The 23,923-nt window shown below is 47.1% G+C and overlaps 2 protein-coding genes across 4 annotated transcripts; one reads left to right on the forward strand and one right to left on the reverse strand.

Moving 5' to 3' along the window:
* Positions 1-69: 69 nt before the first annotated feature.
* On the reverse strand, positions 70-2,180 carry LOC119261763 (immediate early response 3-interacting protein 1-like). Its single transcript, XM_037531423.1, has 3 exons — positions 2,037-2,180; positions 1,015-1,116; positions 70-892 (listed from the first exon to the last, which is right to left on the reverse strand). Exons 1-3 carry the CDS (start codon positions 2,119-2,121, stop codon positions 837-839), a joined length of 243 nt encoding a protein of 80 aa, XP_037387320.1. The 5' UTR covers positions 2,122-2,180; the 3' UTR covers positions 70-836.
* A 498-nt stretch (positions 2,181-2,678) lies between these two features.
* lrp13 (low-density lipoprotein receptor related-protein 13) lies at positions 2,679-22,893 on the forward strand. 3 transcript variants are annotated; one of them, XM_037531435.1, is made up of 23 exons: positions 2,679-2,771; positions 5,834-6,004; positions 6,781-6,990; positions 8,063-8,269; positions 8,785-8,994; positions 10,040-10,249; positions 10,462-10,671; positions 10,766-10,908; positions 11,424-11,553; positions 12,976-13,160; positions 13,451-13,634; positions 14,206-14,412; positions 14,926-15,094; positions 15,513-15,714; positions 16,185-16,349; positions 16,705-16,908; positions 17,280-17,820; positions 18,550-18,669; positions 18,747-18,854; positions 19,080-19,313; positions 20,654-21,173; positions 21,682-21,775; positions 22,814-22,893. In XM_037531435.1, exons 1-23 carry the CDS (start codon positions 2,726-2,728, stop codon positions 22,838-22,840), a joined length of 4,497 nt encoding a protein of 1,498 aa, XP_037387332.1. In that variant the 5' UTR covers positions 2,679-2,725; the 3' UTR covers positions 22,841-22,893. The 3 variants fall into 3 exon arrangements, with proteins under 3 accessions (XP_037387332.1, XP_037387333.1, XP_037387334.1); XM_037531436.1 differs by having other exon boundaries at positions 22,817-22,893; XM_037531437.1 differs by lacking the exon at positions 6,781-6,990.
* Positions 22,894-23,923: the final 1,030 nt, after the last annotated feature.

The raw sequence follows: 23,923 nt of genomic DNA on the forward strand, positions 1-23,923 counted from the left end.
ATCATAATAATATGATGATGGTAATTTAACGGCGATAAATGATCAAACAATGAAATAAGGAACAGTAAATTCACAGGAACAGGAATGAAAATCTTTTAATAATTCGTACAATTTGCCAGTCACACATTGTTATAAGCGACATTTCAATTATTCCAGATAAAACACTGAAGTTATTTTGGTCCTAATTATTAAACCGAAGGCACGCGAGCTGCGGCGATCGCGCCAACACCACATTACAAATCACCCAAAAATACAGATAATCTGTTTACCGCAGAACAGACGACCGGGTCATGCAGCCACCAGATACCCAGAAACCAACACATTCAGCAAAGGATTCATGAATCTCGGTCAGAACGTCTCTGTTTTTGCTGATTTGAAACAGGGACGTGAGCAGAGCTCCTCAGTTCTTCAGCCTGGCAGTTAAAGCGATAGTTTGGCCAAGGAGATTCTAATTTACAGGTGCCCACCACTTACCCCACAGACAGCCAGCCAGTTGCTGGGCTAATGTACTGTCAGACAGTCCTGAACATGGTTTGTTATTTGAGCTCTCCGTTCCACCTTAAACGGCCTCAGGCTCCAGAACGCAACTGCTGGACCATTTAAGGTGGAGCGTAAAGTTCAAATGGGCAGCGGACGAACAGGAGGCCGACTTGGCTGGCGTGTTTGAGGCGAGTGTGATGGGTGGGATATTGGTGGGATGTGCGCTTCCGTTACTTCTCAGCATCATTAGCACTAAAACTAAAGAAAGCACCAAACCTGTCCTGGCTGACTATCTGGGGCGGAGCTGGGCTCCTACGACGCGTCGTCAGACTATCGCTTTAGCCCGCGCCGCTCCATCAGCCGAACAGCAGCAGCAGGACCACGCAGACTGAGTTGACGGCGATCAGGGGCACTGCGGGAACAGAGAAACCAGGCCTGAGTCCAGCTCACCCTGACGCAGGACCTCAACCCGTGTGGGCTGATCAGCATATTTACACCTGATTCACAAGCAGAGCACGTCTGGAGCCGCTTTACCCCTCATGACTGTCCTGACGGAGCGGACCAGGTTGACCAGCTGGGCTTTGATGCCAGGGTCCTCTCCGAACCCCCCGATGCTCTGGTCCACGCCCCAGCCGACTGCACACGGGACACAGACCAGAAGGGATCGTTATCATTAACATTATCGCTATTATTCATTCCATTATTATCCTTAATAGAAGCTTTGTTTCGACAGTAGCACCAGCAAACCTACTTATAATTACCACCATAATTAATGACAATTAACAGCTATAAAATATATCATTTTTTTCCTTAGATTTAATCACAACACATGCACTTTAATCAGATCTTACAAGTTGAAAATGATGGTTAATCAGTAAAAAAGTGAGAGGGTTATTCACTGTAAAGCGGTACTTTAAAGCGCTGAATTCAACGTTAAAAACCAAAAATATCTAAATATGTATATTAAGAAGAGGAGTCACGCATCCTGTGGGAGAGCCGCTTGGAAGGCCTTCGCCTAGTTCATGTCATCACTGCCTCAGCCTTATTTCTGAAGCTGCGCTGGACTGTTCCCACCACCCGCTGAAGCCCCTGCCAGCCAGAGGGCTCTGGGCACTGACCCCAGTGGCCTGGTCAGGAGCCCAGCCCTGCTTTCCGTGGTCACTGATCATTTGGGTAGAGGGTGTGGGCTTCTCAGTAACCCCTTAATTCATTCCTAAGTGGTGGACCTCATCTTTGCCAAAGAACCCTCCATGTCTCACTCAGCTCTGCTCCTGGACACGTCAGGTGGTCTCCAGCTGATGTAGAGCCTTCACCCTCCTGACCTTCTGTTCCCACACTTAGTGTGGGAGGTGTTCAATGCGTTATTCCAGTGGTAGTATCGATATTAGCGTCCTATTTAGGGGTTTATGGCATTAAATCTCCTGCTGCTCCGCTAGCTGGTGACCTGCTGCGAGCACGGTGGGCTAACGGCTGTTATTACGCCAACAGCAGGTGAATGAGGGCGGGTATGATTCAAAACGACCAGAGCCGGAGGGTAAAAGCGTAAAAGCTCTTACTCTGGGCGAGGAACCGCTCTTCGTGCAGCACTGCCATCGCATTAGAGAATAAAACAGCAGCCTGGATCAGCCCGAAGAGCGCCATTACTGTTTACAGTCCGGAGTCGATTCCCCAAAAAGAGTCGGTTCTCCGGTGCCTGGCGCTTGAGACTCGAGAGTCGACTCCGAAGCTTTGCACTCGATTCTTCACGGTGTCGCCCGAGTTTGCGAGTCAATGGCCGCTTATTGTTTTATCACTCAGTAAAATTCCTCTCAAAGCGTTCAGTGCGCTGGTAAAACAGATGGGAAGGGTTTCATTTCCTAAACCACACAAGAAACGGGAATATTCATGAAGTCTGCACACCTTTAAACTGGGAACATGTCATGCATAATTAAGCATACGTCACTTCTTTGACTTATTAAGATTAGCTGTCATTGATTAGGATCATGACGTAAACCTGACGACACATTAGTGTCGCTCTTAAATGAAGGCGCAGAAGTTGCACGTTAAGGTCAATATGTTGAATTTTAAGCACGTGTGCAGATGAAATGTAAATATATCCCATATATACGGTGCGGGGCTTTTGATACACCTGGTATTTCTAAATGAGCAAGGTTTGAGCTCCATGTCTGCGCGTTCATGCGCGTCACCGAGAGACCGCGCGCTTATAAAGCGCGTACGCGTGGGCTGCGTGTGCTGGTTTGCGGCGATGCGGTCGGTGTGTGCGGCGCTGTGTGCGGTTCTGCTGCTGCACGGTGAGACAAACCCCTCAGCTGCGCTGTTATCACGCGCTTCTCCGCTGGTTTGCAGGTCCCGGGCTGTCTTAAGCGCGCGTTTCAGCGTTTTATCCGCTTTAAAGCGCTTGTTCTGTCCTTCAGGAGGTTCGGCTGGAGTTGGTGGTGGAAGCTCCCTGAGTGGAGCTGTTGGTTTGGGCCCTGATGTCCGACACCTGCTCCGGCTAATGACCCAGAATCCCAGGCCTGGCTGGACCAGGCTCAGTTGCGTTGGGGAGTTTTCATGCAGTCTTCTCTTTCGACTTTCCCGTCCCACCTTAAGCGCTGCGGCTGTTACGATCTAAAGCCTTGTACCGTAATATTAGTTTTTTCCCGTTCCACCTTAAACTTTAAGCAGGTTACATTCTGGGGCATGTCTGAGCATCACCGTCAAAATTTCCATTCCACCTTAAACGCTGCTGCAGTTAACATTCTGGGGCCGGTCGTTGCCTCTCATACGGATTTTCTGTTCCACCTTAAACGCTGAAGCAGTTACCGCCTGGGACCTGTCCGCTTCATAGCGTTTTTTTTCCCGTTCCACCTTAAGCTCTTCTGCAGTTACAGTCTGTCGCATCATTATATTCGAATTTTTCGTTCCACCTTAAACTTTTCCGCGGTTGCGTTCTGGGGCATGCCTCGGCATCACACAAAAATCCGTTCCACCTTAAACGCTGCTGCAGTTAATCTTCTGGGGCCTGCCTCCCGATGCCTCATACGGATGTTCCATTCCACCTTAAATGCTGAGGCAGTTGCGATCTGGGACCTGTCGGCTTCGTGTTTGTGTTGTCCGTTCCACCTTAAACCCATCAGCAGTCACAGCCTGGGGCCTGGAGCATCATTATATTAGTTTCCGTACCACCTTAAACTCTTCCCCAGTAACAGCCTGGGGCCTGTGGCATTATTATATTCTAACTTTCCGTTCCACCTTAAACCCATCAGCAGTCACAGCCTGGGGCCTGGAGCATCATTATATTAGTTTCCGTACCACCTTAAACTCTTCCCCAGTAACAGCCTGGGGCCTGTGGCATTATTATATTCTAACTTTCCGTTCCACCTTAAACCCATCAGCAGTCACAGCCTGAGGCCTGTGGCATCATTTATATTCTAACTTTCCGTTCCACCTTAAACCCATCAGCAGTCATAGCCTGGGCCTGTTCCATTGTAAAGGCTGCTGCAGTTACTTTCTGCGTCTTTTAAGGTGGAACGGGGAGTTGTAATTGGGCCGCTGGCTAACCAACTTCCACAGTTGGCCATGGCTGGTTTAGGCTTCTGGCGGGTGGGAAGTAGACGTGCCAGCCGTCAGTGCCGTTAAAAGTCCCCTAAATGAAGGACTAAAGGCTGAAAATGAACGTTATACACAGTTATAATCAGCCGAGACGCGTCTGGCGCCTGGAGCTCGGCGGTTTGGGCTGAAGGAGCTCACGGTGGTGAAGTCGCGCTAACGCCACAGCGCGTAGCTAACTGGGCTAACGGGAGGCGTGGAGTGTGAAATGTCTGGATTTTAGTCCATATAGATAAATATAAATATATCTATAGATAAACGAGCCACACAGTGTCGGAGATGTCCGGTTTAGGTGTTCCTGACCCCCCACGGCCTTAGACGAGCCTGCTCGCTAATCGCTGAGCTCGTTGACTCGTTAGCGTCATTGGCCTCATGGCTCCAGCTCCAGTGAAGCCAGTGGTTCTGCTGAGAACCAGGAGTTCTTTATAAAGCCATTTATAGCTTAAATGGTTCACGTGAAACGGTTCTTCAGATTGGAGAAGTCTTAAATGGTTCATGGGTTCTTTAGTGAAGAAAACGGTTTGGTAAAGAACCATAAGCAGTCAAAAAACCCTTTACACGGTTAAAGGGTTCTTCATTGTTGTTGGTTCTATGCAACACCTAAAATGTTTCTATCGTTACAATGCCAAGCTTGTAGCACTTCTGTATAGAACCAGCCACAACACATTCTGCCCCAAGCTGAAGGACCGTTGGATGATGCAGAGAACCAGTTAAATCATGCAGTGTTCTTTGTTGGTTCTACATAGAAGCCTTTTCTGTACTGAAGAACCCTTCATGGACCATCTTTTGAGGAGTATGTAGAACCTCTTTGAAACTGGTTGTGTATAGCGTGGAAAAGGGCTCTTCTGTTAGACCTGACATCAGTAGGATGATCCTTTTGGTGCTGTAGAGAAACCTTCTCAGGAATCACAGCAGTGTACGACGCTCTCCATCGAGCTGAGGAACCATTTAAGCTGAAGGTGCTGTAGAGGACTAAACCCTTGACGAACTCTATGTTGAATCCTCAGGGATTTGGGCTTGTCTATGCCATCGTTTCTCCACAGAGCCCATGGAAACTCCGTTAGGGCTGAGCGATTTGGGCAGATATCTAATTTATTTTTCTTGTACGGTGTTGAAGCTGCGGTTTAGATTTGTTTGTCTTTCTAAAAAGGAAGTTCAAGGTCCTTCTTGGCCCTGACCAGCGTATCCATGTTTTCTGCTTAACGTGGTGTGGTCAGACTGCCAGCGAGTTGTGGTTGAGATGTTAGCGTGTGGAGGCCTGGTTGGTCTAATTCAACAGGCTGTTGGTTTAACTTCCCCAGACAGCACAACATTGATTTAGGCTGTTAAATTGCATGATGGGTGGTGGCACAGGTGTATAGCGCAGCAAGGAGGGCCTGGGTTCAATTCCCCGGGCGGGTGACCAGTGTCCTCTGTGTGGAGTCTGCATGTTCTCCCCGTGTCTGCGTGGGTTTCCTCTGGGTTCCTCCCACAGTCCAGACATGCAGTCAGGCCAATTGGACAACTGTAATTACCCCTAGGTGTGAGTGAGCGTCTGCCCTGCCCCTGTGATGGACTGGCGACCTGTCCAGGGAGTGTCCTGCCTTCCACCCAATGACTGCTGGGATGGGCTCCTGCTGCCCCCACAACCCAGGAGAACCGGCTGTGTGTGTGTGCGCGCGCTGCCTGACTGCAGTTTCGAATATTGCTGGTGGTGTTTTGGCTTTGTTTGGGTACCTTGGGCTCTGCTGCATCCTGATCTAAGGAAATGTTCTCTCTGTAGCTGTTACAGGTGAGCTCGACCCCCAGCAGGGGGAACCACCGCGCTGCCGTCTGGGCACGGTTCCGTGTAAGGACGGTTCGGACTGCGTGCTGTTTAACCATGTCTGTGATGGGGAGAGAGACTGTGCCGACGGCTCTGATGAAGAGGACTGCACCACAGAGTGCGAGAAAGGTCAGTGTGATCAGCTGACTTGGAAAAACTCCACCAGTTTTTCAGTCTGAGTAATTAATGGTTAAAAGTTTGAGAAACTTGGGATTGTTCGCTGGTGGTGACGGGAGCCAGATGTCCAGCTCTGAAAACTAGGAGTCAGGCTTTTAGATTTTTGGCCTTAGTCAGTTCATGGTGGAGGAATACATGCAGGACGTTGTGAGGCCAAATAGTACCTCAAAGATATAATTTCACATTTTCCACACTTTATCCTTCATTCCATATAAAGTCAGACTCGTGTAGGTTCTCTGGTGGTTCTGGACAGTAAATAAAATGTCTGTCATGGCGACCCCTGGTTCCCATCCTTTTTTTTTTTTTAATGTAACCCATTAGCTTCTCATTGAAGCTAATGAGAATTTCGACCCAAATAAACCAGGTTCATCATGTTGGCTAGTGTAGTGGTCACCAACTGTCCTTCTGGAGATGTACTTTCCTGCAGAGGAGAGATCTGACATTCATTTACCTCTTTCCCCAACTTCTGTTCATCACTCAATTAAGTAGGCTGTTTGTGCCTTTTAAGACTGATGTATGTAAATGAGCTCAGTTCTGATTGGCTGTGCCTCATTCAGTGAACAATCTAGGCTGAAGGCCCTTATAGCGTTGGTGTCTGTGGACGGAGCTGAGTGGCTGCAGGCCGAGTAGAAAGATGGTTGTATGCTGGTTTTTGTTCGCATCATATGTGCCCTTTATTAAAGTGGCCTGAGTGTAAACAGCAGTTTCCCCTGTAAATCTGGTTCCAGGCCAGTTCCAATGTGCACACGGAAAGATGTGTATTGAGCAGAGTCAGGTGTGTGACGATGTGGCTCAGTGCCAGGACCGGTCAGATGAATTGGACTGCTTTAAGCCAGCCGAGGGCTGCGGACACAGATGCGGTAAACTCTGCCTGTCTGAGGTTTTAATCTGCGATGGACGGGTGGACTGCGAGGACGGCAGTGACGAGGCCGACTGTGGTAAGAGACTTGCTCCGACAGTCCGGTCTTCCATAAACACGCGGATTCTTTAGTTTTAGTGCTTGAGCCAGCTAAGAAATAGTGGGAGCTTATACTCTGATTTTGGGGTAGACCAGGGGTGGACACGGTGCTCCAGGTCCCAATGCAGCTCTTTTCCTGCCCTGTTGCGGCTCCACAGCTGAATCAGATCAGTAGGTAATAATAAAATAATCCTCCTCTACAGTAAAATAAAGCTCTGCTGATCCTTCAACACAGTTTAACAGTAAATGGTCTTAAACGCTGGAGTTAATGTAGAACTGCTGATTCACCCTTTAACCCTGAAGATCAGCGCAGACGGCTGGTCACCATAGCAACACAGACGAGAACCAGGCCTAGCTGGTAGCTACGAAAAGGCAAAGAGAGAGATTTAAGACGAGCATTGATTTGGAGATGAAAGCACGTTTTAGTCACTCCAGCTGGTTTCCTGATGTTTAATCTGCGGCGAGAAACTTGTTAATTTTTGTTCCACCTTAAATGAAGCAGTTGGCTATGTAGTTGGTTACGTTCTGGCACCTCATGCATCATTTAAGGTGGAGCAGGAAAACGTGAACCAGAAGCTGGAAAAGTTTCCTGCCAGAGATGCGAGAGAAGCAGCTAGAGCGGAGCTAAAGCTTAAAGCAGAGCGAAGTCCGTCCGTTTTCGTTTATTTATCCTGTGCTGGTACTTCAGCGCGCACTGAGACACATTTACAGCCGAAATAAGACGGCTCTTCCTAACATTGGGGCTGGGGCGCCTGGGCAAGTCTGTGGGGTGTAAGGCTCCTGAACTTGAGTGGGTGCAGCTAAAGCTCTGCAGACTATTGTATGTAAAGGCTATAGTTTTTCCTGACATCACAAGTTCATTACTATATTTGGACTGGCAGTGTTAAGTTTGTGCATGTCAAGCTCTTTATTCTGGAAAAGCAGAGGACACTTGGTTTTGCATGATACGGCTCCTTTAAGCAGCAGGCTGGGTTCTGTGGTTTCTGACGCTGTTTTCTATGAAGATGGACTAAAACTTACTGTAGCTAACGCTTGTTTACTTTTTCAAACAGATGACGAATCTGAAGCTGAAGAGGTGGAGGAAGTTCATGCTGTCGGGACTGACCCCCCTGCTGTCCGGCCTCCCCTGCGCTGCCTGTTGGGCTCCTGGGCCTGCAGAGACGGGACCGAGTGCATTCAGTACACCCACATATGTGACGGAGAGGAGGACTGCAGGGACGGCTCAGACGAGCTGGAGTGCGCCGAGGAGTGTGAAGCAGGTGAAGACCTGATCGGTCGTGTTCAGCAGGTTATTGACTATAGGTCACGTTACAGGCTTGACGTGCAGCTCATGATTAGGTACCTTTACGTAAAATTCACACTGATTTTCTACAAAGAGCTGCAGTGTCAAAATAAAAGCCCTGGGCAAGAGAACCCGTCTAACTGTACTTCATTTCCGAAGAAGCTGGTGTGAGGTGATGGTTAAGATGTTTACAGCCATCAGTTAGACGGCGTAGCTCTAAAATAAGACTGTTCAGGACATGAAGTACATGCTTAGTGTGCTCGGTTTAGCAGGAATTACTACAGGTCTAGTTTTAAAATGTTGTGTAGATTTTCTATTTAGGAAAAAATATTGGGTCTGTAATTTGGCTAGGAATTGTCCCAATTGTCAAAGTTGGTTTTCTGGATTGCTTAGATTCTGTGCTGCCCTCTAGTGACCAAAGCTGGTTAATTTCAATCACCGTTCATAACTTAATCTGATGGCAGGTTTCATTGAGTGTAAATCTGGTTCCAGGCCAGTTCCAATGTGCACACGGAAAGATGTGTATTGAGCAGAGTCAGGTGTGTGACGATGTGGCTCAGTGCCAGGACCGGTCAGATGAATTGGACTGCTTTAAGCCAGCCGAGGGCTGCGGACACAGATGCGGTAAACTCTGCCTGTCTGAGGTTTTAATCTGCGATGGACGGGTGGACTGCGAGGACGGCAGTGACGAGGCCGACTGTGGTAAGACTTGCTCCGACAGTCCGGTCTTCCATAAACACGTGGATTCTTTAGTTTTAGTGCTTGAGCCAGCTAAGAAATAGTGGGAGCTTATACTCTACCTGAGTGTGGAGCCAACTGAAGGCATAAACCACCTCATACTTGCCTTAAAACTGTCTGGAGTGCCGTCACTTTTTCCCTGCGATTTATAACTTATTTTTATTTATTTTATGCACCAAAATCAATCCATTTGTCTTTATGACCATTTTCCAGTCTCTGATTCTAAGGAGTAAAACAGGCTTTTGTTACTGTGACTAAGACTGGTGTGTGAATGAGCACTGTTCTGATTTTGGGGTAGACCAGGGGTGGACATGGTGCTCCAGGTCCCAATGCAGCTCTTTTCCTGCCCTGTCGTGGCTCCACAGCTGAATCAGATCAGTAGGTAATAATAAAATAATCCTCCTCTACAGTAAAATAAAGCTCTGCTGATCCTTCAACACAGTTTAACAGTAAATGGTCTTAAACGCTGGAGTTAATGTAGAACTGCTGATTCACCCTTTAACCCTGAAGATCAGCGCAGACGGCTGGTCACCATAGCAACACAGACGAGAACCAGGCCTAGCTGGTAGCTACGAAAAGGCAAAGAGAGAGATTTAAGACGAGCATTGATTTGGAGATGAAAGCACGTTTTAGTCACTCCAGCTGGTTTCCTGATGTTTAATCTACGGCGAGAAACTTGTTAGAATTTTTGTTCCACCTTAAATGAAGCAGTTGGCTATGTAGTTGGTTACGTTCTGGCACCTCATGCATCATTTAAGGTGGAGCAGGAAAACGTGAACCAGAAGCTGGAAAAGTTTCCTGCCAGAGATGCGAGAGAAGCGGCTATAGCGGAGCTAAAGCTTAAAGCAGAGCCAGTCACTGAGACACATTTACGGCCGAAATAAGACGGCTCTTCCTAACATTGGGGTTCATTTAAGCAGCAGGCTGGGTTCTGTGGTTTCTGACGCTGTTTTCTATGAAGATGGACTAAAACTTACTGTAGCTAACGCTTGTTTACTTTTTCAAACAGGTGATGAATCTGTTGAAGCTGAAGAGGTGGAGGAAGTTCATGCTGTTGGGACTGACCCCCCTGCTGTCCGGCCTCCCCTGCGCTGCCTGTTGGGCTCCTGGGCCTGCAGAGACGGGACCGAGTGCATTCATTACACCCACATATGTGACGGAGAGGAGGACTGCAGGGACGGCTCAGACGAGCTGGAGTGCGCCGAGGAGTGTGAAGCAGGTGAAGACCTGATCGGTCGTGTTCAGCAGGTCATTGACTATAGGTCACGTTACAGGCTTGACGTGCAGCTCATGATTAGGTACCTTTACGTAAAATTCACACTGATTTTCTACAAAGAGCTGCAGTGTCAAAATAAAAGCCCTGGGCAAGAGAACCCATCTAACTACTTCACACCAGCTTCTTCAGAAGTAATAGTGTAAATCTGGTTCCAGGCCAGTTCCAGTGTGCACACGGAAAGATGTGTATTGAGCAGAGTCAGGTGTGTGACGATGTGGCTCAGTGCCAGGACCGGTCAGATGAAATGGGCTGCCTTAAGCTGGGTGAGGACTGCGAACACCAGTGCGGTAAACTCTGCCTACCAGGGTTCTTCATCTGTGATGGATATCTGGACTGTGAGGACGGCAGCGACGAAGCCAACTGTGGTAAGTTAAGACCAGTGTTAACATGGTCAGCAGATTAATTTCACTCAATTTGGTTTCTTTTCCATTTTCGTTCACTTCCTTTCTCTCTTCGTAGGAGGCAGGACCTGCGGCAATACGGAGTTCCAGTGTGCTAGCGGTCAGTGTGTACCAATTAGTGGGCGCTGTGATGGCATCCCAGACTGCAGGGATCACTCAGATGAGAGAAACTGCAGTGACTGGACGGAGTGCCATGAAGCAGTAAGTCAACTTCTGCAGTAAAGGTACCACATAATAAACTTGTTCCATGTTTTTGTTTTAATAATAAGTTCCATTTTTGTCACGCCCTACTCTGAAACCCAAAGACGCTCATAAACATGCCACAAATGGTACGAGTGCCTTAAAGGGGAATTCCACTGGTCTTGTTTTATATTGTCATGCCCTGTTTGAGATGCCGTTCATGTCAGTGGCTTGTTATGAAATGGTACCGATGTCTCTACGGTGGCGGTGATGGGAAGCAGGAGTTGCCATGACAACACTTTTATTTGCACTCCAACCATTGAACCTACGAGTCTTCCTAGTTTTCTCTAGTGTTTCATGCCAAACCACTCAATGAGACTCAACCACTTAATTATGCCGAAATTTTGCCAAATTGGTGGAACTCCCCTCTGAAAATGGTTATGGACGTCCATTAAAGTAGTGGAAAAGCGTTGTTGGAGGGCCTCTGCTGTACCTGTTGGCTCTAACTGGTTCACTTGCTGTCTGTGTGGTTGTAGAGCTGTGCGGAGTCTCCGGTGCAGTGTGGGCAGTTTCAGTGGCCGTGTGCATCCAAGACGCAGTGCGTTCCTCAGAGCTGGCGCTGTGACGGCACCAAAGACTGCGCAGACGGGAGCGACGAGGCTGCCTGTGAGTGTCCTCGGACTTCCAGAGCGGGCAGGATAATCCATCCTTTCAGTACTAACCTACACTTCCTAGCTAAGCAGGACCTAGACAATAATTAAATGGGACGACTGGCTAATGTTGGATGACACAACTTTCCATTTTGGCTGGACCACCCCTCCAGTCACTACATTTCGTATGTCCAGTCACAGCAACCTCACAGGGCTCTCTAGAGTGGTGCTCCTGGAGATCTACCTTCCAGCAGGCTTGAGCTCCAAGGTTAAGTGACCACGTCTGACCGTTGTAGTTATTCCCTTTAGAATTCCTTGATTTAGATGTCAGTTTGGAAGTGGCCTATTGTGTATGGCTCGCATACTGATTGTGACCAAAGTAGTATGAAGTGTATGACCAATATGAGACCTGGATCACTCTGGCCAAATATTTCAGTGTATGGTCAGATGTTATGACGTAGTCATCAGGAAGTCCTAAACTTGTGGTGGTTTTTTTTTTTTGTTTTTTTTTTTTTTTTTTTGGTCCTGTCCAACTTAATAGCTCTGAATTGAGCTGGGAATGGATACAGAAATGTGAATTTGTCCTGCTGCTGTTTCTGAAGCCCCATCAGCTGTTTACTGAGGTTAACTAACTGCATAGAGAACATGGTTAAAGCAGTAACTTGAGTTGGTCTCAGCTTGGCTGTCCACTCTGAGCTTTTCAGGCTCACCTGTGGTCTCACTGCACTCTTCAGCCAAACAAGCTCACATTACCCAATACGAATGCAGTGAAAATGAATGCCTTCTGCAAATGTGGGAAAATGCAGGAAACCACACAGGTTTACCACACAAACCAGTACAAAGTTCTGATGTTTTGAAGGTGGGAGAAAACTGGGCTGTGACTGGTTTTGGTGAGCATTGATGGATAAACACAACAAGGCTGCAAAGTCATGAATTCTGTTAAACCAGTGAGGCTGAGGGATGCAGAGCTGCATAATACTGTGTGTAACGGGTGGTGTTAGGCTGGAACGGCGCTTTAAGGCTAACATTAGCTGCTGCCATACAGGACTTTAGCTGGGTTCAGACGGCAGGGAATCGGATCCGATTCTCAGGTCAAATTTGAGACGATGGTCAACACTTATTCACAAGTGACCGGATTTGTCTCCAGACATCACCGGTCTATCTGTGTGGGTTGCTGTGGTAATGTAGGCATCAGTAACTGTAAGTGGATCCAAATGTGGTTTGCATGTTTGTCCTGTCCACCAATAATCAGCCTGGTTATAATCTGAATATGCCATAAATCACATTTGGCCTGACGCTCTGAACATGGCCTTTCTTGCGCTAATGGCAAGATGAGGTCCCAAAAAACCTAAACCAAAACTACACCCTTGCTACTACAGCAGGACCTAAGGCTCTTCTTGAGGGTGTTCTCCTGTCAGCTTCACCTGTCTGTGTTCAGGTGACTCGTCTTGCCCTCCTCATCAGTTCCAGTGCAGAAGTTCAGAGTGTTTGGACCCCTCTGTCCTCTGTAATGGAGAAACGGACTGCATGGATGGGTCAGATGAGGGCGGGGCCTGTTCTACTGATGCATGCACTGACCAGTCTCAGTGTGCACATGACTGCTACAGCACACCTACAGGAACGGTAAGCCTCCAGCTAGTCTTTAAATCAGTTCCACGGATTTATTTTTCTGAGTTTCTGTGTAATTCAGTGTTTGACGTGGTTTTACGTGTCTCTTTATATGTAATGTTGACGGTAAAACATTGGGAAATCTGAAATGTATCTGACCTAAGAGCGCATATGAAAGTGGATTAGGTCTGATTTTAAAACACTCCCAGCTCCAAAACTGAAACACTTGGAATTTTTACATTAATTATCTTGGCTCACAAAGACTGTTGGACTCAAACTCGCCTGCTGATTGACTGTCTCCTCAGAGTTGCTGGTGCAGGGTGGGCTACAGGCCTGTAGGTGGTGCTGTGGAATGTGTGGACGTGGACGAGTGTGTGGAGACTCCAGCAGTGTGCGCTCACTCCTGTATCAACTCTGTTGGGTCCTTCCAGTGTTCCTGTAACCATGGTTATCTTTTGGAGCCTGATGGCCATACCTGCACAGCCACAGGTAGGGCCAGGTGGACAGGGGTGGTCTTTGCACCAGGCAGAGGTGGGCAGCTGCCCAGCATGAGTTACCATGTTTGGTTGTCCAGCATGATCAACTTTACCCACCTTTGTCATCTATCATGACAAATCTTTCCAAGCTTGGTCATCTGGCTTGACTAATCTTACAAAGCATGACCGACTTTACCGAGCTTGGTTGTCCAGAATGACACTTACTGGGATTGGTCATCCAGCGTGACCAACATTGCCACGCTTGTTCATCTAGCAAGACTGTTATCATGCTTGGTTGACCAACTTAAGCAGCCTGGTCAACCATCTTGATCTGCATGAACAGTCAGTGTGTGACCTTGCATGACCAACATTTGCCAAGCTTGGTCAACCACCATGACCAAAACTGGCCAAACCGGCAGTAAGACCAGCATGAACTGAGCTCAACTTCTGTTTGAAACATGGCATTTTTATAATGTCACGTGTCGAACTGAATGCAAGCAATAAACGAGAGGCCCATGTTCAACCTTGCAGAAACCTCTTGACCTAATAAAGCAAACTTCACCCATGGACCATTTGTGTTTCAGGAGAGTCGTACCTGCTGGCCTCTGTCGAATCTGAGCTGCTCCTGCTGGACCTGCAGACCTCCACCGTGGATGTGCTGCTCTCCTCAGAGACGCTGCCTGCTCTGTCTCTGGACTACGACATGCAGAAAAGGAGTGTGTACTGGGCAGATGTAGAGGGTGTGAAGTGGATCACGCTGGACAAGAAGGGCAGAGGAACTCTACTGAAAGGTGAAGAAACGAGCTTAGATGTACTTTACTGAAAGGAGCAGGCTAATGTAGAGCATGCAGCTAAAGATGAGCTCAATGGTACACAAGAAAACCAGGCTGTAGTTCATGTTCTGGCTGCATGGCTTTGTTTTATTATGAACTGGATACTCCATTAAGTTCACTGGAGTGGGAGAACGCTCCACCAAGAGTTCAGATTTGCCATCAATGCCCTGTTTTTTTTGTTTTTTTTTCACCAATGTTCTTGTTCTAAAAGTCCAGCTGCATCAAGTATTACACATCAAAAAAAAGTGCATTATTTAAAGTTTTCTACTTTTTTTTTTTTTTTTTTTTTTTTTATATATATATATATATATATATATATATATATATATATATATATATATATATATATATATATAAAAACACTGCTGAAGCCCCTCCTCCTTGGAGCACTGATCTCGAAGTGATTGGCTGCTGCAGAGCTCTAGCCTTATGAGATGTATGGCCATGTGTTCAGCTGTTCTCTTCCTGCAGGTGTGAGGGCGGGGAGCGTGGCAGTGGACTGGGTGGGTCGAAGCCTGTACTGGATGGACAGAGTGGACGGTCAGATAAACGCTGTGGGGCTGGAGGGCTCCGAGCCTGTGGTTATAATGTACAAGGACGTGGAGGAGCTGCAGGCGCTGGCTCTGCTGCCTCAGAAAGGGTGCGAACACAAGCAGCTTTGGTTTTAGAAGTGGATGAACACAATTGTCTGTATAGCAAGAGGGATAAGTCAGTGTTTGGTTATATAAACACACATCTGGGGCAAACGTGCTGTTAACGAGGCCACTATCATTCACCAACAGCTGTTTGTCTAATATTGCAACATGTTCTGACAATACACGGTACTACAGGGGTGGCTGGGGTGGCCAGTGTCTGTCCTGAGATCTGACTGGCCATGCCAGATACCACCTCAATTTCTGTAACATTGGCCTTCCCCCCTCATTGTGGAGCTGCCTAGATTAGTTTAGAAAGTTCAGTGTTGGTTTGGTTCCCACCCTCATTTAGCCCAAAATATCTCATGGTTGCCTCCAAATGTATCGTACTGCTGAAATGGTCAAACTCTGCTTCCTGTATGTCAGGCTGATGTTCTGGTCAGAAACTGGGGATGAGGCTCAGATAGGAAGAGCTGGGATGGACGGATCAGACAGACAAGTGCTGGTGCAGGACTCTGTACGCTGGCCTGTGGGTTTGGCTGTGGACTCGCTGAAGGAGCGCCTCTACTGGACGGATGAGCAACTGCGCTGCATTGGGTCAGCCACACTAGACGGGGATGATGTCAAGGTACTTTATGCCTATCCTGATGAGGGCAGCAGAGTGATGTACATATAAATGTTACTGATCAGATGTCTGAAAAAAAAAAAATTGACTCATGAAGTATTGCAGTAGTAGTGAGGTGAACTGCTGCCTGTGGTCTTCCAAGGTGGTCTGGGACTGGAAGGCACTCCTGAGCGAGTCCAAAGTGAATGTTCCTATGGAGCCTTTGGACAAAACAAATTTTGAATGATCCTCTTTATAACTACTATTTGCAAAACTCCAGCCTCACTCAGCCAATCAAATCTGAATCACCTGAGGACCAGTTTAAAAACCAAGCTGAAGGGTTAGAATTAGTAATATAGGCTCATGACGCTATGTTGAGTGACTCGGCTGGAGAAGTACGTATGTGACGTTGGATTAATAGGTAGGTTATGATCTGTAACTTCAAGGCAGTGTTTGATTAAACCGTTAAAGATGGTCTTTTTTTATGTATGAAGTTGCTCCAGATGATGGAAACCCCCAGTCCGTTCTCCTTGTCGGTGTTTGGTGACATGGTTTACTGGTCAGACATTCACAAAGGAACCATCCAGAGAGCCCACAAAGTCACAGGCAAACAGCCACAGGTCCTGCTCAACCGCCCTGGACTGCCTCTCGGCCTCAAGGAAAGTACAGCCTTCACCTTATCAAAACGGGACAGTAGGATGATGTAGGGTTACAGATTTCTCCTATGTAAATCAGTCATAAACAATAGAAATATGGCAAAGGGAGTGGCTAAGGTTATTTCTGTGGTGCATTTTTAAACTTGGGTTTCTGTCTTAATGGGTTTTACAGCAGGTAATGACGGGTTTATTGGGAGAGATGCTCACATGCCACCTCCATATGTAAACAAATTCCTTCCAGATAGTTAGAGCTTCCCTGTATTCGGTTACCCCACATGTGAGTACCTTGGTGTATATAGATTATACTATATATTTACAGATTTCATTCAAATGCCAGGTGTGATTGTTCCGTAAACAGGTCTTCCACCCGTTGTTGCAGCCGAGTGTGGCGAACCCATGTGAGTCAATGAACTGTTCTCACCTGTGTGTGTTGGCACCTGGTCTGGAAGGTGGTGTGTGCAAGTGTCCGTCTGAACTCGTGCTGGATGAGGGCGGACTCGTATGCCACGAACCCAAAGACCGCACCTTCCTCTTGCTGCTGTCCCCAACTGCAGTAACGCAGGTATTTCAATTAGTTGCCCTCCACACAGGAAGGTGAAGACGGCCTGAGCTCAGATAAACCAATAGTTACTAACCTTGATGGAACGGTCACTACGCTCTATGGATGTTGACGGACATTGCAAACATTAAAGGACCCTCTGAAAGTACTACCAAATAAATGTTGCTCACTGCTGCCACCTAAAGGCATAATTAAAACATCAGGGAAACATTAGTTATGCCTTTTAGAGGACAGGACATTAGGTGACTAATGTACATCGAATGTCGCTCACCGCTGCCGTCTAAGGGCTTCATTAACATTGATATACATGTTCAGACATTGTATCTGCTGAGCCTGTTTGCTGGATGTAGTGATGGAGGAATACTGTTTTCCAGGTGACCCTGCAGAGCAGAGATGCAGGTGTGGGTCTGCAGGACTGGCCGGAGCACCGGAGGATCGACCTGCCTGGTGTGCAGGAGCTGAAGAAGCTGGATCTGGTCATTCAGGACAAGGCTCTGTACGTGTGGGATGCAGGCCGAACATCTGTGGGGCTGTTCAGAGTGAAGGACTCTGGGGCGTCGCAGCGTGGAACACTCTTCAGCCTGCTGAACAATATGCTGACCGCAATGGCTGTGGACTGGGTCACTCTGAACCTGTACTGGAGCAGCAGCAGTCAGTCTGGCCTCTGGGTCACCTCAGCTAAGGGCACTGAGACCACCCTCATCCTGCAGGATGAGGTCAGGAACGCAAGCTCAATCACGCTGCAGCCTGTGGCCGGCCGGATGTGCTTCACCAACCGTGTCCAGCTTGGGAGGGTCCAGCTTGAGTGCTCTTATATGGATGGACAGAAGCGGAACGTGGTGTGGGTGGACGCTGTTCAGCCGGTCTCCCTGAGTCTGTCTAATGAAGAGAACAGGCTGTACTGGGCTGATACCAGTGAGTTACTACTAGAACGCCTAGATGTGTTTCTGCTCTTGCTGGAATGTCAGTACAAGTTCTCTTGATGTTTTGATGAAGTTCAGATGTAGCTCCAAATGCCACCATGTGGTGGTAATACATCTTTATGAAGTAACTGCTTTTTTGCTGAGCCAAATTCTCTCATCCCACAGTTTGACATACTGACATCAAACCAGTTCCAGTATGTTTGGTCTGACCGAGGGGTTTACAGTTGTTGAATAGCAACCAGTTTGCCCCCCCCCCCCCAAATCATAAGAATAGGAAAACGCTTAATGTGATAAAAGTATATTAGCAAATCCCTAGCAACCACCTGGGACTCCATACTCACAAAATGAAAGTATTAATTACTTTCAATACTACAGCAAAAACCTAGCAACATTCTACCAGCCACCTAGCAACTGCCGAAGATATCATGGCAACCACACCTGGACAACCTAGCGGTCACCTAACAATTACCTGGAATAGCAACGATCAACTCTAGAATTACTTGAGCCGTTTGTTTTAATATGCATGAGTAGAACTGTCTGGTTACGCTGGGGGAGTTTGACCGTTCAGCCTCAAGAAAAGGAAAAAGGTGCAACATGGAAACTTATTGATTAGTTGCTGGTGTTACGAGCTGTTGAGCGCAGATAAACCTTTAGTACAGCACTGTGACGCATCAGTGCAGAAGACCTGATTTCTCTCCGTCTTATGGTCTCTTTCCTTTAGGTCTCGGAGTCGTCGCCTCGGTCGGGGTTGATGGCACTGCGTATAAGGAGATAAGAACAGAAGAAGGCTTGGTGACCTTTACTTTGGCCAACAAAGTTCTGGTCTGGATCACGAGGAGAGGTCAGTCTTTTTCCATTTGCTTGTTTTGTTTAGTGTTGGTTTAAAGGCTTCACTTATATTTTTATTTATTTTTCTAGGTTCCACGAAATGCTGGTTCAGTAATGACCAGCAGGGGGCGATGCTGTGGTTTGAAGTGAAAGCTGAAATTGTAGACGTGAAGGCCTTCAGTAAACCCAGTCAGACGGGTATTACACTCATCCTTAGACATGCAGTTTAAATCAGTATTTAATGAAATGTTCAGTCACTCATACAGAAGATTTAGACTGGTGTAGGTGGCAAGTGTGTAGAGCTAAAAGTAAATAATCATCTATTCTGCTCGTCTTTAAATATTTAGTCCAGTGGCATCAGTGTGAGACCTGCCCTGAGTGGTCAGTGGTGAAGTGAGCTGTATTTGGTGACGTTGTGTCCAGGCAGTAACTCCTGCTCCATCAGTAACGGAGGCTGTGCTCAGCTGTGTCTGCCGCACCCCGGAGGCCGGACGTGTCTCTGTGGCAGTGCTTTTCTTTCCATTAATGAAATGGGCTGTGCGCCGGACCCCCGCTGCCCCTCAGGAACGCAGCCGTGCGTGAGTGGAGAGGAGTGTGTCCCCCAGGAGAGATTCTGTGACGGCCGGCCGGACTGCGCTGACCGTTCGGACGAGATCTGTGAGCGTTTCTCTTTACTCATTCAGACTGGACCGGCGCTCTGTAGCTGTGCTGGTTCACTCAGAGGAGGGAGATGATTGGCAGGTCGGTTTAGGTTAAAATCTGTAATTTTGACCAGGTTCTCAGAGCTGTTGTGGTGAATTACAAGTAGAGTCATTGATGATCTGAGTCCATCTATGCATCCAAGTTCCACTTGTTCTAGAAGGGAAACTGTGGTGTTACAGTAGCAGGACGAGAACTACGAGAGCTGGAATGTGTCTGTTGCACGTTTATTTGCATGAAGTCTAAGATTTGTTTACATTGGAGTAGGTATTGCACTAATTACTGTGTGGTAGTTACAACACGTGTGTGTGTGTGTGTGTGTGTGTGTGTGTGTGTGTGTGTGTAAGCAATAATATAAGCATGATGATGAAGCTCACAGCTGTAATTAAACGCCTTTGTTTTGAAATGCGCGGTGGTGGGACTGGGCCTAAATGACCCATGACCCATTTCTTCTTTTCACCCTGACCCCTTGTTTTGGAGTGTCCCCCCCCTTGTTCCTGAGCTACAGGGCAATGGTTGAGATCTTCCTCTGAAATGAGCCCCTCTAATAAAAGAGCATCACTTCATTAACAGCTACTAGCGCCGCTCTGTAGGCGACCCTGCCCGTCTGCAGGGACAGCAGAGGAGGGGAAAGTTCAGCTCCTCACTGCTGGGCTTTAGTTACATTTAGGGATCAGACGCCTTCAAAGAGGGGGGCAGTTATTTATCACCCCCCCTAATTCTTCAGTGATGTGAAGCTGAAGTCATTCACCAGGTTCTTGTTGGAATTTTCCCGTTCCACCGTAAATGGAGCAGCAGTTACGTTTCTGGCTCTTCAGGAGTCAGAACTGCTGGACTATTTAAGGTGGAGCTGGATTAGCTAGCTACTGAGACACTAGCAATTTTTTTTTATGTTTTATGAAGAAAAGACCAAAATGCAGAGAGAAGATTCTCACATTTGAGTTTGTGGTCTGTTGCTCAGCCTGCTTCAGTTCTTCTCATAACTCGGGTTTTTCCAGACTCCAGACAGTTTCGGGGGTCTGTAGCACACTTTCCGCACCTGAACTGGTACCTTTTTAAAAACAGACTTCACTTTTTGAAACGTAGTCTGACGTAAATAATCATATGGGCCCTTTTATATACTGATGTTCCTGATTAGTACAATTGTGCTACAAACCTTTTGCTGAACCTGCAGTTGTTAAATGTTCAATCGTTTTAGATTAACGGCCCTTGATCTCGCACGTTGTGTTCGTACCATCAGTGTGTCCTTCGTTTATGCGTATATAAACATAAACACAGTTCTTTTATCTTGATTTCAGGCGTCCAGGACGAAGCTAAACGTATTGATGACCCTAAAACAAACCGCTTTCGTCCAGGCTCTGGATCCCTGCCGGCTGGACCGAGGTCCTTCAACACCACCGTTTTGGTGAAGAATCCAGGTTCTGATGTAGACCTTTCTCACGGTCCGAAATTCCCTCCTCCTGCGACTCCACGCAGTCGGGATAACGTTTTGGTGAAAAGCCAGGACTCCAAGACTCGTCCCGCTTCTGTCCGCCCCTCCCCCACCGCAAAGGGCTCGGGCAGTGGCGTTAAAGTGGACAGCGTGGACGCGGCGGCGTGTGGCGTGAGGCTCTGTAACGGTAAAGGTGAGTGTGTGTTGCAGGACGGCGCGACCGTGTGCCAGTGCATGGCTGGGTACAGCGGGCCACACTGTGAGGAGCCGCTGGGGAGCGTTGTCCAGGAGCCGGTCGTTTACGCTGCCGGAGGGCTGTGTGTGGCTGTGATCGTGCTGGGAGTGACCGTTGGGATCATGCAGAAGAGAAAAGCTGCAAATCAGAGGTTGGTACATGGTGCAGCAAACAGCTTGTGATGCTCTAAAGGTGCTGGAAAGGTTCTTTTAGGCCGTTTTAAAGGGTTCTAAGAAAATGAGTGAAGAACCTGAAGTTTAAAATGTCTCATCCACCATTTTCATGTTTGTTTCCTCCCTGAAGTCGTTGCAGGTTTACTTAGCGGAATTTTTACATTTCTGCATCTGTTAATTTTTTAATTATTACAAATGAGTTTGTAAATACAATGAATTTCAGTCACTATTATGAATATGTAACTAATGAATATTCATTAACCAAATTATTCAGCATCAATTAAATTCAGTATTTGAGTAACTCAGCAAATGCTATGAACTATTCGCCGTCTGCGGACAGTTTGGGGGGTTCCTCTGGACTGTTCCCCGTCTGCGGACAGTTTGGGGGTTCCTCTGGACTGTTCGTGTTTTCTGCTGGTGGTGGTCTGTGTTTGGTCTATAATGACTCCTAAACCGTGTGCTGACAGAAGCGTGTCTGTTTTTTAGGCAGGCAGGAGCGAGAGAGACCAGAATGCAAGACCTGGAAAAGAGCGAGTCCGTCCCGGCACCACCAAACAGCAAAGAGTCTGAACAGACTGAGGTCAGATACTGTTCCAGCCAGCACTTAGAGCTGTAGTTCTGCCTCTCCTGACCCAGAACTGACCGTCTTTAGCCAAAATGAATCTGGTGAATCAGTTAAACAGATGGATGTGGATCTGAAATCTGATTGGCGGAGCTGCATTCAAGGCTGCTGTTAAGTGCTTGACTTGCAGTCGCTTGTGCCTGTAATAACGGAGTTGTTTATTGATGCACTGAAGTTGGAGCCACGTGTTTAACTACAGGACAAAGTACAATAAATTATTATTGAATCATGTAGAGATCTGTGAATAGTTACATCAAGTGTCTACGCAGAACTGAAATATGCGTAGACATTTAAATATATACGTGTACTTTAGAATTAAATATGAGCAACTTATTACACCAGCATACCTGCTAAAAAAAACAAAAGCGGTGTAGATGACAAATTAAATAATCATTCTCAAATAGAGATTGGGCAACAGTGTAATATTCTATTCTAAATAGTTTATTACTCTAAAGGTGCTGTGGGTAAATCCTGGGCCTTTATGTAGAAGTCCTAGGGTTTGTGCCTTTTTCCTTAATATTAATGACAAAAACAATCATCCCCTGCATAGGAACCCAGTTCTCTTGGGTTCTTAGTTCTCTAACTGAGGGGTGGACAGCTGAGGGTTTAGCTTTCTAGACTTCTGATGGGCATTCATTACTAGCTCAAGATAAAACAAGCCAACACCATGGCTGGGGCAGCTTTAGCTCAGCAAACCTCAGCAGCTCTGGTCACCCCCCCATCTGTTGTTCAAGTCACTATGAGAACACGGACGAAGTGGTCGTCGGTCTTATTGTACATAGTGGCGCAGAACCACTCGTACAATTAAACATTCCTCGGAATAAATGTTGAACAGGGACTCTTACGGAGTGCCAGTTGCTCAGTCAACATTAGTTTACGTTCCTCCACCAAACGCATCCTGGCTTATTGGCCGTTTGTGGAGGAGGTGGTGTAATTCACTTACTCTAAAAAGACTTTTAAAGCTCCCGTTGGTGACTGACCGCCTTCTCTCTCCAGCAGGACGGGGCCTCGGCGGCGGATTAACCTTCCACACTTCCTGCACTTGATCATTAAACAATAAAGCTTATTGGAGCAGAGCTGCTGTCTTACTGCCTTCACTTTTTCATGCCTGATGGGAAACGCAGGAATGTTCTGCTCTGCTTCTGGGTCGTGGTGAAGTAGACGTTGCTCAACACCACTGCAGATGAGTGGTCATGGTGCAATTAAGGGTGGGTGGGAGGGGCTTATGCCAGAGTGAGCGGGAGTGGGAGGGGTTTCTAGCCTCTCTGAGGGGTTCAGTAACAAAACTGCTGTGAAAGCGCGTTCAGAGCCGTTATTACTCACCGCCTTCAGCGTGAAGCAGCGCAGAGGCTGAACACTTCACTTCAGAGGTGGTGTAGCTGACGACGCTCCTCATCCAGGTAAAATCTTATTTTCCTAATGTGTTGTGATTTAGACTTGAGATTGGGAATAACAGAAGTGTTCATTTAACTGGACCACCCTGCTTTGTTTTTACTGCATTTGTTGCGCGTTTTGTTCGAAGGTGACGTAGTTTGTTACTCTAACTTTTAAAAGAATTAGTTTTTCAGTGAAAAGACTGGGCTGGTCTAGCTGGTCTAGCTGGCCAGAACAGCCTCACAGCTTTCAGGTAATGCATTACGAAGCTGTAAGTAAAAACGTAGGAATTTTATGAGGAGTCATATCAGGAATTTCTTGGATGGACTCATCTTGTGTAACAGCTTCTTAAAAAGTAGTGAATTAAATCCACTGTATAGGTTTATTTTTAATTTGCATAACTCGTTAGGGTAGAGGATGCTGATCTTTTGTATAACTAATTTAATAAATATGCAAATCCTGTTTAGTCAAACTGCCATCTGTGAACATTTTAATCATAGTTATTTGTTTCAGGATGAAGAGCCTCATCACCTCCAGGCAACTGTGGTCATCGTCCCTGGGGCCTTCTTCCTGGCCACTGACAAGCTAAACTGGACAGGTCAACAGATGCCAGTTTACCCATCTGGGGGTGGCCAGTAACCGCCTGGGGTGGAGTACACAGCTGGGATTGGCCATCATTCACCTGAGCAGGGTCCTACACCTGGGATGGTCCTAGAGGCTCCATAAGAGGGG

The sequence above is a fragment of the Pygocentrus nattereri genome, chromosome 20, assembly GCF_015220715.1.
Source record: "Pygocentrus nattereri isolate fPygNat1 chromosome 20, fPygNat1.pri, whole genome shotgun sequence".
NCBI lineage: Eukaryota > Metazoa > Chordata > Actinopteri > Characiformes > Serrasalmidae > Pygocentrus > Pygocentrus nattereri.